The sequence below is a fragment of the Eschrichtius robustus genome, chromosome 20 (genome assembly GCF_028021215.1).
Source record: "Eschrichtius robustus isolate mEscRob2 chromosome 20, mEscRob2.pri, whole genome shotgun sequence".
In the NCBI taxonomy this organism is placed as follows: domain Eukaryota; kingdom Metazoa; phylum Chordata; class Mammalia; order Artiodactyla; family Eschrichtiidae; genus Eschrichtius; species Eschrichtius robustus.
The window spans coordinates 21,005,265-21,024,202 of NC_090843.1; the positions used below are offsets into that span (position 1 = coordinate 21,005,265).

The following is an 18,938-nucleotide window of genomic DNA, read 5'->3' on the forward strand; positions in this document are numbered from 1 at the left end:
GAGCAATTAAGCTCACAGGGAAAGGGAGGGCCTGGGGCTCTCCAAGGTGCTACTTCTCAACAAAATCGTAACGAAGTCGTTATATCTTCATTCACAATGTGAGATGAAAAATGCAAATTAAACGTTGGTATTTGCCCTTCATTATTTCCTTTAGGCTGGTAAAGCAAGATTAATGATGTTTTTGCCAGGTAGACATATCTCCGTCATTACATTTGAATCTCAATAGGGTTCCACCACCCACGAAGTATGAATAACCAGTTTTCTGAGTTTTCTAGATACGGTTCTGGTTATGACAAACAACTTGGGATCCCCACTCTTCCTTAAAAGAAGGGCAAGAAAAGGGAATCGACATCAATAGTTGAGAAAGGCGTTTTTATAAATAATAGGTAGACGTCACTTAACGCGTTTTTTAAAACTTATTCTTTTACAAATTTTGAGGAATAGAAAACTTTTAAGTGGTCAAATGGGCACACAGGAATCCATCAAACAAGATTCGAAATTAACTTTCACAACACCTGGTCTAATAAGGTTTCTGTCGAGGTCCGAACGCGGGTTGGAAAAGAATTTCCAGACACAAGGCAGACTGTAAAGAAGATAGAATTTATTAGAGGGAAGGGTCACTGCCAGAACAGCGGGCCAACTTCCTAATGGCCTGGGAGAGTCAAGCCCGAACATGTGCTATTGATCAGTTTTTATAGCCAGAAAACAAAGGAAATGGTCCGAGGTGAAAATTTCCTTTACTGATTGGTCAAGGCACATATACCTTCCTTCTTAAAGTGGGAGTGGGACAGGTCCTGTTGCCCAGGTGGGCATCGCCCAGGTGGTCTCACAAATTTCGTAACCATCGCAACATGGTGGGGAGGGCGATTAGGAGTCCGGTAGGGAGTGTAACGCTGAAACTTTTTCAGGCAGGGTCGTTCTTTGTCTTTGAAGCACCAGTTTCTCCCACTGTTAACTGGAGAAAAGTAGAACCTGGACAGTTGCTGGAAGGACTGAAGCAAATACCTTTTTAAAGAGGGGTTCTCTATTCTTAAATGAATGAGCCCCCTGATCAAGACTCCTCTACAGGATCTAGCACCTTTAGCAAGTCGCTCCCCACTCTAGGGCTCAAAATTTTTCGCCTGCATAATAAGGAAAAAGGATGTGTGTGTGCGTGCGCGCAGAATAGACTGGGGCTGGAAGCCCTTTAAAGCTCCGCTCGAGCTCTCCAGTCATTTCATGATAATCTCTCCTTCATGCTACTTCCCTCGAGGAGGAAGAAGTTGTGAATTAATTCCTTGGGTATGAAAATAAGGAAAGCAGGCAACCTGGCCTCAAGGATACATATTAGTGAGAAGGGATTCTGAAGGGCTCAAGGACTTAAGGCCTCGAGCACCTGCGCCGCCCGCCCCACACACCCGCCCTCCCGGGGCCGGCAGCCGAGGCTGCGGGAACAAGATGGCGTCAGCACGCAGGGTCTCGCCCACGCCCCCGCGACTCCGCAATGCGGCCTCCGGCCGAGGCCTCACCCCATTGGCCAACGGCAATGAGGTCATCGTGGGGGCGGAGGCCGGCGGCGGCGCGGGGGCGGGGCTTTGCGGACGCACGCACGTCGAGGTGCTGCGGCCGGGAGCTGCGGAGGCTGTGGGTTTGAGCTTCGGAGGCTGTGGGGTTGGTCTGCGGCGGCTGCATTGGCTGCGGCTGGCCCGCCCGCGGCTGGAGGTGAGCTGGGGCTGTAGGTACAGCGCGGCAGGGAGCGGCCTCCGAGGGGCACCGCAAACCCTTCTAACGGCCCCCTCGGTTGTCAAAGGAATTAGCAGGGGCTTCAGGTCTCAGAGGAAATGGGGGTTCCCCCCTCTTCGGGCACCCCTTCTCTGGGCAGAGAAACAGGAGGTTCACTCCCTTTTGGAGGCCCCGATCCCTTCCCCCATTTAAGTGGAAGGAGGAGGAACTGAAGGTTATTGGGTAGGCTGAAGAATTGGGGGGCTTCTTAAAGGGGCTCCCCATTTGAGGATTATCCCCTTTTATTCCCCACTCCAGGAGGTAGGTGTGCCTGGGCTCAGAGAATTCCTCCTTCTCACTAGGTAGACAGGAAATGAGGCAGGTGAATTTGAACACCTCGTTAGGAGGCGAGGACTGGATGACAGTCGTGAGGCAGGGCTCGGGAGCACCTTATTTGGACTCCTCTTGCGCAGGATTACTGTTTCTTCATATTTTTTTTGCGACCCCCACGCGCCCGAATTGATGTGGCCTTTTTAGTTTTCTCTTTGGTTCCAGTGGGATAGAGATGTTCTAGGGAGACTTGTAATCATTAAAGAACAGAAACAGGGAGGCAACTCATTGGAGGCTGTCATTATCGGCAGCCTGTGAACTATGCTGATCTGGCATAATTTTATGTGTTTAGAGGTTGTGGAATCTATTCTTGTTGAGGGTAGTGTGGGATCTGATAACAGCTGTTTTGGATGATTCAGGTGTAGGCAGTCTTAAAGTCAAGCTACATGATCTCTTGAGAAATTCTTGCTTATATCTGAATGCGTGGTTTTGCTGCCTTGAACGTCAAATGCACAAAGGTTTTGTCATTCACATTTCTCAAAATGTCTCCCAGGCTTCCGGAAGAATAGCTCTTCCTTTGATGCCAGTTTCACCTATCATTAGGGATGCCCTCATGATACTAAAAATACCGTACATTTTGTTGAGTTTAGATTCTGTACAGCCTGTGCCTTACAATAGCTGATTGAGAATAAATAATTGCAGTTTCAGGACCACTGATAGCGCCAATTGTCTTTCCTACCCGGTAACGGTAAGACCGACTGAAAAGGAAATCTTTATTGGCTCGTTCATGCGAAGCTTTAACAGATGGAAGAATGTAGTTAATCTTGAAGGTGGGGATAAGAAACAGAAAGCTGCGGAGGTCCAAAGCTTATTCTCTGCGACTTAAAATTGCTTTGTCATTACCATGTATTCCTGTCATGCTTGACTTGAAATTGAGCTTAATGTGTAAGCTGTTTCTGTGTTTTTCTGTTTTTGTTTTTTAAGTTAATGCTTATGTGTTTAGATTCTTTTGGGAGAAAATGGTGTTTTCTGAGGAGTTTGGAAAGTTAAACCCTTTAAGGTAGCCGTACCTTTAGGGCAGTGCTGGCTGTTAGAAATTAGCAGTAGAGGATAGAAAACTAGATGCAACGGAGACATGCTTTATGACAGGGTAACCGAGGTCTCTTCTGTTAGTTTCCTGACACAGGAAAAAAAAAAAATGTCAGCTGCCTCATAATATTGTGTCCAAGGTATTTAAAGAGCTGTTTCGGATTCCCAGTTCCTGTTTTTAATCTGAATACGTTCTTATGTATTGAGATGTCCCAAATTATTGTCATTCAATCCTGACGTAGACTGCAAAGGAAGTGACTGTTCATCAGACAGTCTTTGGGAGAAGATTCAGTAACAGCAGTTGCAATTTCTCCTTTCTGTCTTTCTAAGAAGGATGTCAAAACAGTTGTTAAAGACCTGTCAGCATGGAGTGGAGGAAATGAAATGCAAAACGGAAGAGGCTTCCTGGGGTGTTGTTTGCTCTCAGTCCTCTTGATAATTCCAAGGTCGTATAATTTTCTCTTTTTGCCTTAGGTTGGAGAGAAATCCAGGTACTCAGTTGACCGGTCCTTTCTGCTGCCATGGGGGAGCTTTTCCGGAGTGAGGAGATGACACTGGCCCAGCTTTTTCTACAGTCAGAAGCTGCTTATTGTTGTGTCAGTGAGTTAGGAGAACTCGGAAAGGTTCAGTTTCGTGATGTAAGTAGTTATGGGGCTGCTTTTTTTTTGTTTTGTTTTGTTTTTTATTTATTTTTGGCTGTGTTGGGTCTTCGTTTCTGTGCGAGGGCTTTCTCTAGTTTCGGCAAGCGGGGGCCACTCTTCATCGCGGTGCGCGGGCCTCTCACTATCGTGGCCTCTCTTGTTGCGGAGCACAGGCTCCAGACGCGCAGGCTCAGTAGTTGTGGCTCACGGGCCTAGTTGCTCCGCGGCATGTGGGATCTTCCCAGACCAGGGCTCGAACCCGTGTCCCCTGCATTAGCAGGCAGATTCTCAACCACTGCGCCACCAGGGAAGCCCTGGGGCTGCTTCTTGATTACCGCTGAACTCTATTTTTCCTGTCATGGCCAATTTGCCTTAAGACGAACGTTTTGCTTTTTATTTGCAAAAATAACATTATAGCACTGGCTTACTATTGGAAGAGTGTACATTTCAAGTTGTCTTTGTAGAGTTGAGAATGTTTTGTGCCAGTCCTTCCATACTTTCACTAGCTACCGCTTTGAGAATAATCTTAAGCATTCTCAAGGTAATTGCTTGGGATGCAGGTGGAGGACATCAAACTAACCTGTTCAAGGCTTGCAGTTTGCTTTTGGGCTCCTTGACACCCATAGTACGGTATTAAAAGAAAGTGTCATAGCTCTTTCACACAATAGGACATATTTATTACAAAATCTGAAGCATCCAGTTACAGATATATAGTATATAAGTAAGCATATACTGAATACCCATTGTTCTGAAGCATTATGCTGGGCACTGGGAGGAGATATCAAAAGAAAATGGACAGTCTAAGAATATAAAAAAAGTATGACCTATGGGGCTTGCAATCTGAAGTCACAATCTACGCTGCTGAAAGGAGGGGGCAGGTAACAATTCCTTGTTATGCAGTCTCAAAGCTCCATGTACCTCTCATTTATAGCATTCATCATAGTCGTGATTTTCCATTCATCAGTGTGACTGGCTGATTAAAGAATCGCTCTTCTACTGTGATCTAAGCACCAGGAAGACAGAGACATTCGTTATTATATCCTTAGTGCCCACATAAAAGATAATCAATATTTGTTGGAATGAATGGATGGATGAAAGAGGAGTGGTCAGAAAGAGGTGGAATTAATCAGTTTTAGCTTCCTGGAATTGGCAAGCTTTCAGGAAGTTCTCAGTCTGAGCCGAAATTGCACAAATATAATCCAGTGATGTGGTCTTATCCCTTATTCTCTTTGAACTCTTTTATATCAACTCTCTTCAAATGTCCTCCTCCCTGACTCTGGTTCCTTTTCTTACCTTTCTGAAAACTCATTGTTATCTTCCACCAACCTCTCTCTTATGTTCCTTACTCCTGCCATAGGTGGCAGTGTTCCCGAAACTCTTTTCTTTGCTCTCTCTGGTTAAGCTTCTCCGTACCCACATCTTCCCTATCACTTTTTTTTTTTTTTTTCTTTTGGTGTTCTCATCTGTCCTCAAATCTTCCATCTTTACTCAGCGAGTCCCAAAGCTGTGTCTCTGGTCCTGACCTCCCAAACACCATCCCTGAATTAACAACTCTCTAAGATTTCTGTCTAACACTACATTGTAAATTAACTGTACTTCAATTAAAAAAAATAAAATAAAATAGCTCAGAAGGCCTTTGTCCCCCCATCCCACCTCCCCCCGAAAAAGATTTTTGTCATCTCTGCTTCTCAAGCTGGTTATGTCTAAATCCCAGCACCTTGCCTTTTTAACAAACTATTTCTTCATCCTGACTTTCTAAAGATGAGCTAATGCATCAATATTCTTCCAGTTTTCTAGACTTGAAACCTAAATCAAACCAAAGTTACCCTTAATTTGCAATCCTTTATCTGGTACTATGGTGTCTCCCTACCTAACACCCATTGTGTCTCTTCAGTGTTCTTAACTTTTACTTATGCTGTATTTCAATCATACAAAACATTATAGGGACTAATACAATGAATATTTATTTTAGTTCCAGACCACTACAGTAAAGTGAGTATCTCAATAAAGCGAGTCACACAAATTTTTTGGTTTCCAGTGCATATAAAAGTTACGTTGGGAATTCCCTGGTGGTGCAGTGGTTAGGACTCCACGCTTTCACTGCCGAGGGCACAGGTTCAATCCCTGGTCGGGGAACTAAGATTCCCACAAGTTATGTTTATACTGTAGGCTATAGACTATACTATAGTCTATTAAGTGTGCAGTAGCATTATGTCTAAAAAAAAATGTACATATATTAATTAAAAAATAGTTTGTTGCTAAAAAATGCTAACCATCATCTGAGACTTCAGCAAGTCGTAATCTTTTTGCAATAAAAAGATCACTGATCACCGTATCAGATATAATACTGGAAAAGTTTGAAATACTCAGAGAATTACCAAAATGTGACACAGAGACACGAAGTGAGCAAATGCTGTTGGAATAATGGTGCTGATCAGCCCTTCCTCAGTGCAGGGTTGCCACAAACCTTCAATTTGTAAAACAAAGTGATAGCTGCAAAGTGCAGTAATGTGAAATACAGTAAAATGAGTTATGCCTGTAACTATGTTTCTACTATCTAATTAAGAGAAACATTCCACAAATAATTGAAAGCTCCTGTGTATCCTTCTTCCCTGACATTCATTTCTCTCTCCTCCCCCACAAAGGTAATCTCTACAATGATCTTTGCTTTTATCATTCCCTTGGTTTTTTTTTCCACTTTTGCTGTGTATGTATGTATGTATCACTAAATAATATATAGTATAATTTTATATGTTTTAAAACTATGTATATGGTTTCATGTTGTGTGTATCCTTCAGCAAGTACTTTTTAAATTTAATGTTTGTAAGATTTAACCATGTTGATACAGATAGTGCTAGTTCATTCCTTTAAATTGCTATATAGTTATTGTAAGAATATACAGTTTATCATTTTTTCCTTTTGATGAACATTTTGGTCGATTGCAATTCTTTGCTCTACAGTGGTGCAAGGAAGATTCATATATATGTCTTGTGGTATACATGTGTGATAGTTTCTCCAGGGCAGTGGTTCTCAAACTTTTTGGTCTAAGGACCTCTTTAGACTCTTAAAAAATTGAGGACCCCAGAGGGCTTTTATAAGAGTTACAGTTAGTGATATTATTGTACTGGAAATTAAAACTGAGAAATGTTTGAAGTATTTACTTATTAAATCATTTAAAAATTATAATAATAAACCCACTACGTGTTATCATAACATTTTTATGAAAAATAGGTATGTTTTCCAAAACAAAAAAATAGCTTCGAGAAGAGGGATATTGCTTTTACACTTTTGAAAATCTTTTAGTGTCTGAATTAGCAGAAAGCTGGATTCTCATTTGCTTCTGCAGTCAGTCTGCTGTGATGTATCTCATGAGCCTCTGGAAAGCTTCACTGAACACTCATGAGAGAATGAGAATGAAAAAGGCAAATGATGTCCTAGTGTTACAAGAAAATGGTATTGATCTCATGGACCTGCTGCTGCTCCAGGGATTATAACCAGGAGGCGCGTTGCTGAGCATCGTGTGCATCCCTAACCGTTAGATGTTATCCGAGTGAACTTCAGGGTGAACGCACCTGTTCGTGCTCCCATCGCTGGTTGAGAGTACCTGTCGTTCCACAATTGTGTCAACGCCTCTGTGCTCAGACAGAAAGAAATTTGCCAGTCTGATGGTTGCCAAGTGGTATCTTGTTGTTTTAATTTGCATTTTCTAGATTAGTACATTTAGTATCTTCTTATTTGTTTATCGGACATAATGGGTTTCATTTTCCATGAATGTCTGTCCATATTATCTGCCTGTTTTTCTATTGGGTTTGCATGTCTTCTGTATTGACTTGTAGGATTTTTTTTTCAAGTTCTTCATGTACTCTGGAAGCTAATCTTTTTTCTAATCCTCTACTGATAACTTCTTCCAGGCTGTGGCTTGTCTTTTCCCTCTGTTTTTGGTATATTTTGTCATATATATAAAGTTTATTTTTCTTTTTTTGTTATCAGTATTTTCTGTTTTCCTAAATTTTTTTTTTTAATTTATTTTTGGCTGCGCTGGGTCTTTGTTGCTGCGCACAGGCTTTCTCTAGTTGCGGCGAGCAGGGGCTACTCTTTGTTGCAGTACGCAGGCTTCTCATTGTGGTGGCTTCTCTTGGTGCAGGGCACAGGCTCTAGACGCACGGGCTTCAGTAGTTGCGGCATGTGGGCTCAGTAGTTGTGGCTCACAGGCTCTAGAGCGCAGGCTCAGTAGTTGGGGCTCATGGGCTTAGTTGCTCTGCGGCATGTGGGATCTTCCTGGACGAGGGATCGAACCCACGTCCCCTGCGTTGGCAGGTGGATTCTTCACCACTGTGCTACCAGGGAAGTCCCTCCTAAATTTTTATCTTAAAAAATTTCAAGCCTGAATACTCTAATGTAGATTCACCAGTTGTTAACATTTTGCTACATTTGATATAATCTTTTTTACTGCACTGTGAGAGAGTGAACTGTTTCTTTCAAATCCTTTCCCTTTTCTTTCTCTTATTTTACTGTATCCATTGGGACCTTTAATAACATAACTTTTTTTAAATTTATTTTTTAATATTTATTTATTTGTTTATTTTGTCTGTGCCAGGTCTCAGTTGTGGCATGCAGCGGGATCTTCCTTGTGGCCTGCGGGATTTTTAGTTGTGACATGTAGGCTCATAGTTGCAGCATGCAGCCTTCTTAGTTGCGGCATGCAGACTCTTAGTTGTGGCACGCATGCGGGATCCAGTTCCCCGACCAGGGATTGAACCTGGGCCCCCTGCATTGGGAGCTCGGAGTCCTACCCACTAGACCACCAGAGAAGTCCCAGTAACATAACGTGTTGATGAAGAGTAAGAGCAAGCTAATACTGGTTAGGATTGTGTTTAGCTGTATGTAACCGAAAACCCAAATGTTAGGGGTGTACTTTTCTCATGTAACATGAAGCCCAGCTTCACACTGTCATCAGTGTCCTAAGATCATTCTGTGTTTCTTTTTGGCCATCCTTGAGCATTTGGCTTTTGTCCTTATAGACGACCACCACAGCTCCCAGCATTTCTTCCATATTCTAGGCAGGAAGAAAGAAGTGCAAGGAGGAGGGGGAAGTACTTACATATGGAGGAAAGCAACTTTCCCAGAAACCCTCAGCAGACTTTGCTAATTTATCACTGGCCAAAATTATGGCATACTCTAGCTGCAAGGGAGTCTGGGAAATGTGGTGGTTTTCTTTTTTTTTCAGCTGAGCAGTTGCTTCCCTAAACAAAATTGGGATTATTGTTAATAAGGAAATAGGGCAAAATGCTTTGTATCTATCATGTAGTATGCCTGTCTTGCTTCTAACTTTAAGGGGAATCTTTTAAATTTTTTATAATTTAAATAAGACGTTTATTCTTAATTTTTTGGAAAATTCTATTAGATTATGCAGATTCCTTTCAATTTCTGATTTTCTGAAGTTACTGTCACAGATGGTTGTGGAATTCTATTGAATGTCTTTCCTTATTGAGGTTGCCATGTTTTTTTCTCCTTTAATCCGTTAATTTGGTGAATTACATAGCCATATTTTTTCCTACTAATTTTTTTTAACAGCTTTACTGAGATATAATTCACATACCATACAATTTATCCATTTAAAATGTACAATTTAATGACTTTTAGTATATTCACAGAATTGTACAACCATCACCACAATCAATTTTAGAACATTTTCATCACCCCAGTAAGAAACCCTGTAGCCATTAACAGTCACTCCCCATTTCCTCCCAACCCCACTCCCCACCCCCAGCCCCTGGTAACCACTAATCTTCATTGTTGCTTCTGTGGATTTGCCTATTCTTGGACATTTCATGTGAGTGGAGTCATACAATATGTAGTCTTTTGTGTCTGGCTTCTTTCATTTAACATAATGTTTTCAAGGTTCATCTATAATGTAGCATGTATCTGTACTTTTCTTTCTTTTTTTGTATCTTTTTTTAAGTATGAAAATATGCAGCATATTAAAATGAGTGGTTTCAGTATAAGAAGTGGTTTCAGTATAGAGCTAGTTGTTACTTATCTTCTATACAAAAGATATTGCCCTGGGTTTTAGAGAGACAAGACATGTTTCATTGCTCGACTTGTTCAAAATCTTCTGTGGCTTATCTGTCCCCTCATTCATTCTTCTCTTTGACATACTTCTTGTCTATTCTTCAGTCCCTTACTGTCTAACACGTAGGATCATAAGGACAATTTACATTTTTTGAATAGATGTCATGTTGAACATTTTACATTATTACTGCAGGCATTCCTACAGCAACCTGAGAAGTAGAACCTCCTTTTGAATAGTGGAACCTACCACTGTCATTTTACAGTTTAGGAACCTGCAGCACAGATGAAAATACCCCAGGGACACACAGATTTGAATCCAGGATTGTCTGATTCCACTGCCTATGTTTTTTTCAATTGAGATATACCAAAAAAGTCACCCTTTTACAGTGTACAGTTCAGTGGTATTTAGTGCATTCACATGGTTGTGTAACCATCACCACCATCTAATTCCGGAACATTTAATCGCCCCTGCAAAGAAACCCTGTACCCATAGCAGTCACTCCCCATCTCTCCCTCGCCCCAGCCCTTGGCAATCACTTAATCTACCGCTGTCTTTCTGGATTTCCCTATTCTGGATGGACATTATATATGAATGGAATCATATGATACATTGCCTTTTGTATCTTGCTTCTTTTGCTTAGCATATTGTTTTCAGGATTCATCCTGTTGTAGCATGTATCAGTGCTCACTCCATTTTATGGCTGAATATTTTCCATTGTACGTATATACCAACTTTTGTTTATTCATTCATTAGTTGCTGAACATATTTGAGTTGTTTTCACATTTTGGCTATTGTGAATAATGTTGCTATATAAACATTCATGTACAAGTATTTGTTTGAGTGCCTATTTTCACTTCTTTTTGGTATATACCCAAAGAAGTATATACCGGAGTATACCGGAGTATATATACTCCGGTACCCAGGAGTATGTACCCGGATTTGCTGGGTCATGTGGTAATTCTAACACTTTGAAAAACCTCCACACTGCTTTCCACAGCAGCCACACCACTTTACATTCCTACCAGTAATGTATGAGGGTTCCAGTTCCTTCACATCCTCACCAACACTTGTTATTTTCCTTTTTTTTTTTTTTTTTTTTTTTTATTACAGCCATCCTAATGGGTGTGAAGTGGTATCTCACAGTGGTTTTTATTTGCATTTCCCTCATGGCTAATGATGTGGAGTCTTTTTCATATCCTTACAGACCATTTGTATAGATTTTTTTAAATGTAAAATCATCCTTGTAAGCCTGGGAAACTCGGTCATGAGGTGTATTCAGAAGAATTTTAGGGTTCAATTTCCTAATAATTTTATTAGGATTTTTTCATTTATATTTATAAATGATATTGATCTGTAATTATCCTTTCTCAAACTATTCCTATCTTATTTTGGTATAAAGATTATACTGGCCAATCTCACTTATTGGTTGAGGAATGTTCCTTTCATTTGTCTCCTCATTGGAATAGTTTTTCTAAGCTTTGGGCTTATCTAGTCTTTGAAAGAACCTATCTTTAAACCTTCTAGGCCTGGTGTTTCTAGATGGGTATATTTTAACTGTTGAAATTTCTATCTGTAGTGAACTTTTTTTATTCTTATGTTTATTTGTGCCTTCTCTCAGTCTTATAAAAATTTGGTCCATTTTGTCTTTTCAAATAACCAGCTTTTAGGAAAAAATGATAACAAATAAAATGATAAAGAAGAATAAAAGAAAAAATCAGCTTTTGACTTTGTTTTCTTCAGGAACTTTTATTCATTTCTGCTCTTTTTTTTTTTTTTTTCTTTAAGTCTTTTTATTGAATTTGTTACAATATTGCTTCTGTTTTATGTTTTTTGGTTTTTTGGCCCAAGGCATGTGGGATCTTAGCTCCCCAACCAGGGATCAAATCTGCACCCCCTGCATTGGAAGGCGGAGTCTTAACCACTGGACCACCAGGGAAGTCCCAATTTCTGCTCTTTGTTGTTTTCTACTTCCTGTTATCTTTTTTTTAACTTCTTGAACACTTGACACATTAATTTTTTAGTCTTTTCTATTTGCATTTAAGTCTATAAAGTTCCCTTTAAATACCACTTTAACAGCATCCTACAAAGTTTGATCTTTACCATTTTCATTATCATTCCATTCTAAATATTTTAAGATATTTCAGGGAATTCCCTGGCAGTCCAGTGATTAGGACTGTGTGCTCTCACTGCCGAGGGCCTTGGTTTGATCCCCGGCTGGGGAACTGAGATCCCACAAGCCACGTGGCATGGCCACCGGAAAAAAAAAAAGAAGAGAGAGAGATTTTCATTATGACTTTTTCTTTGTGCTGTGAATTACTTAGGGCTATTTTAGAATTTCCAAATATGTTAAGTTGTATTTTTTTTTTTAATTAATTAATTAATTTTATGGCTGTGTTGGGTCTTCGCTTCTGTGCTAGGGCTCCCTCTAGTTGTGGCAAGCGGAGGCCACTCTTCATCGCGGTGCGCGGGCCTTTCACTATCGCGGCCTCTCTTGTTGCGGAGCACAGGCTCCAGACGCGCAGGCTCAGTAATTGTGGCTCACGGGCCCAGCTGCTCCGCGGCATGTGGGATCCTCCCAAACCAGGGCCCGAACCCGTGTCCCCTGCATTAGCAGGCAGACTCCCAACCACTGCGCCACCAGGGAAGTCCCTAAGTTGTATTTTTGATATGGATTTCTAACTTAATTGCATGATAGAGAACATTTTATGGTACCAATTCTGTACTGAGACTTGCTGTGTGACCTATTTTGTGGTCAGTTTTTATAAATGAACTCGTGAAGAGAGAACTGTTGGATGCAGTGTTAGAAAATGTGTGTGAGTGTTAGATTAAGCTGATTATGTTGTTCAAATGTTCTCTGTCCTTTATAATATTTGGCGGACTTGATGTATCAATAGCTTTAAAATTATATTAAAATTCCCTCTACGTAGACAGATTTGTCAGTTTTTTCTTGTAGTTCTGTTAATGTTTGTTTGAAATATTTTGAGAATGCCTTGCCCACATATTTCAGGACTCCTTACCCAAAGCAGGCCATGGTGTGGCTGCAGTTGAACCTTGACTCCTGCTTATGAAACCAGTAAAGTTACAATGAGTCTTGTGGCTACTTTCACTTCAGAATGTCTTGTTTATTGAAGTGGAAATTTCTGAATGAGAGGCTGAATACTGCCTGCTCAGTGAAAAAAAACAAAACAAAACAAAAACAAATAAGCATTTTATTAGGGACACACAAGTTTGGAATTGTTTCATTTTCCTGGGAATTGTTCTTATTATCATTATGTAGTGATTCTCTTAATCTCTAATAATGGTTTTTACCATAGATTCCATCTGTCTAATATTAATGTAATACATAATACCAATAATTTCCTTACTAGGTTCTCTGTTACCAGTCTCTCTCTCTCTCTTACAGTTCATTCTTTTTTTAAAAATTAATTAATTAATTAATTTATTTATGGCTGCATTGTGTTTTTTTTTTGAATTTTTAAATTTTATTTTATTTACTTTTTAAAAAATTTAGTTATTTTATTTATTTATTTTTGGCTGTGTTGGGTCCTCGTTGCTGCTCATGGGTTCTCCCCAGCTGCGGCGAGCGGGGGCCACTCCTCACCGCGGTGTGTGGGCCTCCCACTGCGGTGGCCTCTCCCGTTGCAGAGCACAGACTCTAGGCGTGTGGGCTCAGTAGTTGTGACACATGGGCTCAGCAGTTGTGGCTCACGGGCTCTAGAGCGCAGGCTCAGTAGTTGTGGCGCACGGGCTCAGCCACTCCGCAGCATGTGGGATCCTCCTGGACCAGGGCTTGAACCTGTGTCCCCTGCATTGGCAGGTGGACTCTCCACCACTGCGCCACCGGGGAAGCCCTATTTATTTTTTTATACAGCAGGTTCTTATTAGTCATCCATTTTATACACATCAGTGTATACATGTCAATCCCAATCTCCCAATTCATCCCACCACCACCACCATCACCCGCTGCTGCTTATCCCCCTTGGTGTCCATATGTTTGTTCTCTACTTCTGTGTCTCAATTTCTGCCCTGCAAACCAGTTCATCTGTACCATTTTTCTAGGTTCCACATATATGCGTTAATATGCGATATTTGTTTTTCTCTTTCTGACTTACTTCATTCTGTATGACAGTCTCTAGACTCATCCACGTCTCTACAAATGACCCAATTTCGTTCCTTTTTATGGCTGGGTAATATTCCATTGTATATATGTACCACATCTTCTTTATCCATTTGTGTGTCGATGGGCATTTAGGTTGCTCCACGACCTGGCTATTGTAAATAGTGCTGCAATGAACATTGGGGTGCATGTGTTTTTTTGAATTATGGTTTTCTCTGGGTATATGCCCAGTAGTGGGATTGCTGGGTCATATGGTAATTCTAATTCTAATTCTAATTCTTCATTGCTGCGCTCGGCTTTCTCTAGTTGCGGTGAGCGGGGGCTACTCTTTGTTGCTGTGCGTGGGCTTCTCATTGTGGTGGCTTCTCTTGCTGCAGAGCACAGGTTCAAGAGCGCAGGCTCAGTAGTTGTGGCTCACGGGCCCCAGAGCGCAGGCTCAGCAGTTGTGGCACACGGGCCCAGTTGCTCCGTGGCACGCAGGATCCTCCTGGACCAGGGCTCGAACCATGTCCCCTGCATTGGCAGGCGGATTCTCAACCACTGCGCCACCAGGGAAGTCCGGTAACCACTGTTTTGATTTCTACCATCATAGATTAGTTTTGCCTGTTTTTGAACTTTATGTAAATGAATGATACATTACAGACTCTTATGTCTGACTTCTTTCACTCAACCTTGTATTTTTGAGATTTAATCTCATTTTGTGCATATCTGTAGTTGATTCTTTTTTATTACTGAATAGCATTCTATGGTACGAACATATCACAGTATCTTTATCCAGTCTCCTGTTGATGGCATTTGGATCATTGCCAGTTTGGGTCGATTATGAATAAAGCTGCTGTAAACATTCTTTTACAAATTTCTGTGGACATGTTTTCATTCCTCTTAAGCGGGTGCCTAGCAGTAGAATGCTCAGTCATGAGGTAGGTAGATATATGTTTAACTGTATAGGAAACTGCCAACAATATTTTGCTTACTCTTTAATAACGTTTATCACAAAAGTTGTATTGATTGGTTTGTGTCTCTCTTCTGTGGGGCTGATAGCTCTTCAAAGCTAGGATATCTCGTATTCTTTATATTTATGCCAGTGCCTAATACAGTGTCTGGGACATATTTGGTGCTCCACAAATGTTGAGTAACTATAATTCTTTCTTTGTATTGCTTTTATGGAATTTATCACATGCTCTCTTATTGGTTGTATTCATCTTTCTTCTCTATTAGTTTGCAGGCTTCTTAATGAGTAGGAACTTGTTGTATTCTTATTTGCATTTCCCAGAATATCTGTCACATTGCTTTGAAAATTACTTGTGATGTATGATTGAATAAACCAGCCTATCTATCACCTAGAAGGTGAAGACCCTGGGGCAAAAGAACAAGAGAAGTTTGCCTTCTGTCTCTTCTGATTGGGAAGAAGGAGAGAAGGAAAACCAGGCAGAGCTTCTATTATATCCATTGCCCAAATGTGGGAGGTGGTTGTGCTCACTGAGACTTTTGGCCCGGGAAGAACATTTTGTGCCACTGTGCTTTGTCTAATTTGCCTCCATTCCAGGAATATGTTGCAGCAGTGAGGGAGGGGATTTTACTCTTCGTTGGTGTGACTGGTCCCAAAGCAGGTTGTGTGGATCAGTAGAAAGTTTTTATAAGTGTCGCATCATACATTGACAGTAAATTAGGTTTTCACTTTGCAGGATGTGTTGCTTATGAAAGAGGGGAAATGTAGTATTTGAATATTTGGTATTCTGTTCTTATTTTGCAGTTAAATCCAGATGTGAACGTTTTCCAGCGGAAATTTGTGAATGAAGTTAGAAGATGTGAAGAAATGGATCGAAAGCTTCGTATGTGCATTTTGGCCTTGTCTGATGTTCCTCTAGTGAGCCATTTGTCTTAAATTAGAGTCCTCTTAATAAAGGAAGAAAATACTACAGGAGGAAAAGAAGAGAGGAAAAATCTTGCAATCTGATGTAAAGATGAATTTCTTGTGCATGAGTAGACGTGTGGTGTTTGGGCTAGGTGGTGCTTAATAGAAACTTTGTTTGAGATGACAAGGCTGCAAGCTGAAAAATACTGGTTATTTTTTTATGGGAAGGGTTTTATGGCAGTACTACACTGTAGAATTCTGAGAGGTAGGACCCAGAGCACCATCAATTTTAGATCTCAGCATAGCCACCTTTTAATTTGAGCTATTTATGAGGGAAGAATCTAACATTTATTAAGGTCCTATTGAGCGTTAGGGTGTTCATATACTTTATTTTGTTCATTCCCCACAACATTCCTTCAAGATGGGTGATTTAGTACCCATATTTAGTAAACGAAGAAACCAAAGATCAGAGAGGTTAAGTGACTTGCCCAAGAACGTAAGCTGTCATGATGGGATCAGTGTTTGAATCCAGGTTGTCTGTCTTCAAAATCCAAGATCTTGCTACTATACTATGCCAGCTTTCAGTTAGCTGTTAGGTGAATTTAGTCCCCGTGCTAAAAACTAAGTCAGTAGTTATCACCTGGAACACTTTTCTCTTCTGGTGTTTTGGGGCCTTATTCTGTGCGTTGTTTTTTGTATTTTTTAAGTCAAAACTGACCTGTTTTCACATTTAATGAAACCCATGTAGGCTGGAGTTGTCTCACTAGTGTGCTAAGTTTCAAATATTCTACTGAATCGCACTCTTCTGTAGCTCTTCTCTGCCAACAGTATCTGTGACCAGAACCGTCATACAGTAGAAGTCACAAAGGGTAGAGAGCTGACACAGATGAGGACCAGTTTTAATATCAGAAGAGGGAAAGAAGACAGTAGTGGGATGATAAGCCCGTTTGGGGTAGCTATGCTTTAGAGAACCGTAGGGTAGGAGGAAGAGGAATGTGGAGAAAAAAGGATTTACACGGTCTGCCTTTTTTATGTAAAAGTGTCTTTCTTAGAACGAAGCTCTTTTTAGCCAGGTTTGGGGTCTTATTATTTTTTTCCTCAAGTATTGGCAATTCCAGACATGTGCAGCTAGACATGAATGTTTTGATTCTGTCGTTCTAGGATTTGTCGAGAAAGAGATAAGGAAAGCCAATATCCCAATTATGGACACTGGCGAAAACCCAGAGGTGCCCTTCCCCCGGGACATGATTGACTTAGAGGTAAACAGTTCTTCTGAGGAAGCCAGATAAGTTTCTTTCTATTTAAATGCATAAAGTAATTTCCTGAGTAGTTGGAGAGTAGAATAATTCTTGCTGTCCTTGTCTGTTGATTGCAACAGCATTGTCTATTGATTGCAAGTTTCTTGTGGATGGGATTAAAATGAATTTGCTTTTTTATGGTATAAAAAACACTGTGGTATCTCAAATACTATCGCATGCGACTAAATAAATGTTTATTGGCTTATTGAAACTTTATTGGATCAATGTTAATTTATCCAGTAATTTATTAATCTCATAGACTAAATGAATAGCCTTTCATTAACTTTTCAATAATTATTTTATCTATCCGAAGTCCCCTGAGGAATTTAACCAAGTGTACAACAGAATCTATAGACAAAGAAAGACGGTTTTAAGCAAAAAAGTTTTCATAAAGAAAATTGCCCTGGTAAAAACACAGTACAGTCGTCCCTCAGTATCTGAGGGGGATTGGTTCCAGGCCTTCCCTCGGATACCAGAATCTGCCGGTGCTCAAGTCCCTTATATAAAATAGCTGTAGTATTTGCATATAACCTATGCACATCCTCTCGTATACTTTAAATCATCTCTGGATTACTTATAATACCTAATACAATGTAAATGCTATGTAAGTAGTTGTAAATACAATGTAGATGCTGGGTAAAGAGTTGCTGGTGGGCAGCAGATTCAAGTTTTGCTCTTTGGAACCTTCTGGAAAATGTTTTTCCCCAAATATTTTCGAACCATGGTTAGTTGAATCCGCAGGTATGGAACCCAAGGATACGGAGGGCTGACTGTACTTGCTGTGTTGTTCAAAGATACCTTTGAACCGTCTGGGTGGCGAGCGTTCCCTGGGATGGATGAATTCATCTGTCTTTCAGAGCAAGCATTTTGAGCTTCCTTTGAGTAAATTGGTTTTTTTGTTGTTGTTGTTGTTTCTGTAGGCCAATTTTGAGAAGATTGAAAATGAACTGAAGGAAATCAACACAAACCAGGAAGCTCTGAAGAGAAATTTCCTGGAACTGACTGAATTAAAATTTATACTTCGCAAAACTCAGCAGTTTTTCGATGAGGTCAGACTATTGTTTCTTTTAATATTTGAGCAGCTGATATTACACCAGCACAAGTGGGCCATATTTTTATTCCAATAATTATTTTAATTTGCTAGTTTGAAAGCAATACCATTTCTGCACCCTGTTTTAGTTGAAGAAATGTCAGATTATGTTCCATTTTTCATGCAGTACACAGCCAGCCATGGTTTTGTATATTTTCGCATTTTCAGCAATTTTTCATCTCAAGATGGGGAAAGGAACCCTAAAGTAGTTGTATAAACATAGTTAGATGAAATTTTTACATTTTAAGGTAAGTATATGCTTAAAGTTGAAGCAACAGGAAACAGACATGAAATTATAACAAAGTTTTAATCTCCAGACCTTTTGTCGTTAAATTTTAATTTTTATCCTCTATGTTTGCTTGTCAACCTTTGAGCACATTTTTAAGTACTCCAGATTGCACATCACACTTAATTTTTCAAGAGCTTTTCTTTATGTTGTTTGGAAAATTGGTAGGATGCCTGTTTGAAATTCCTGGATTTTCATATAAACTCAACTTTATTACCTTGTAGGGAAAAAATGTTAATAAGTTCCTGGATTAAAAATGTAGGTGACTAAGTTGCCAGGTGACAGCTTGCTGAGGTGATCCCATGGAAAGGATTGGAATAAGGCTTTCAGAAGGCTTCCTTCTCCTAATTAAACCTGGGGAGGAGTCTTAGGTTTCAGCCTGGACGTGCTTTTTCTGATGGCCTAAAATATGGGTAACTCTCTTTTCAGTAGGCGTCTTTGCCACCAGATTAACAACA

The 18,938-nt window shown here is 40.3% G+C and overlaps 1 protein-coding gene across 2 annotated transcripts in view; it reads left to right on the forward strand.

Moving 5' to 3' along the window:
* The first annotated feature begins 1,588 nt into the window (after positions 1 to 1,588).
* Positions 1,589 to 18,938, forward strand: part of ATP6V0A1 (ATPase H+ transporting V0 subunit a1) — a 55,908-nt gene continuing 38,558 nt past the window's right edge. For both annotated transcript variants that reach the window (XM_068531499.1, XM_068531500.1), the window contains exons 1-5: positions 1,589 to 1,701; positions 3,595 to 3,758; positions 15,705 to 15,783; positions 16,968 to 17,065; positions 18,025 to 18,153. In XM_068531499.1, the coding sequence (XP_068387600.1) occupies positions 3,642 to 3,758; positions 15,705 to 15,783; positions 16,968 to 17,065; positions 18,025 to 18,153 (423 nt within the window). In that variant the 5' untranslated portion in view covers positions 1,589 to 1,701; positions 3,595 to 3,641. The remainder of the gene's footprint in view (positions 1,702 to 3,594; positions 3,759 to 15,704; positions 15,784 to 16,967; positions 17,066 to 18,024; positions 18,154 to 18,938) is intronic.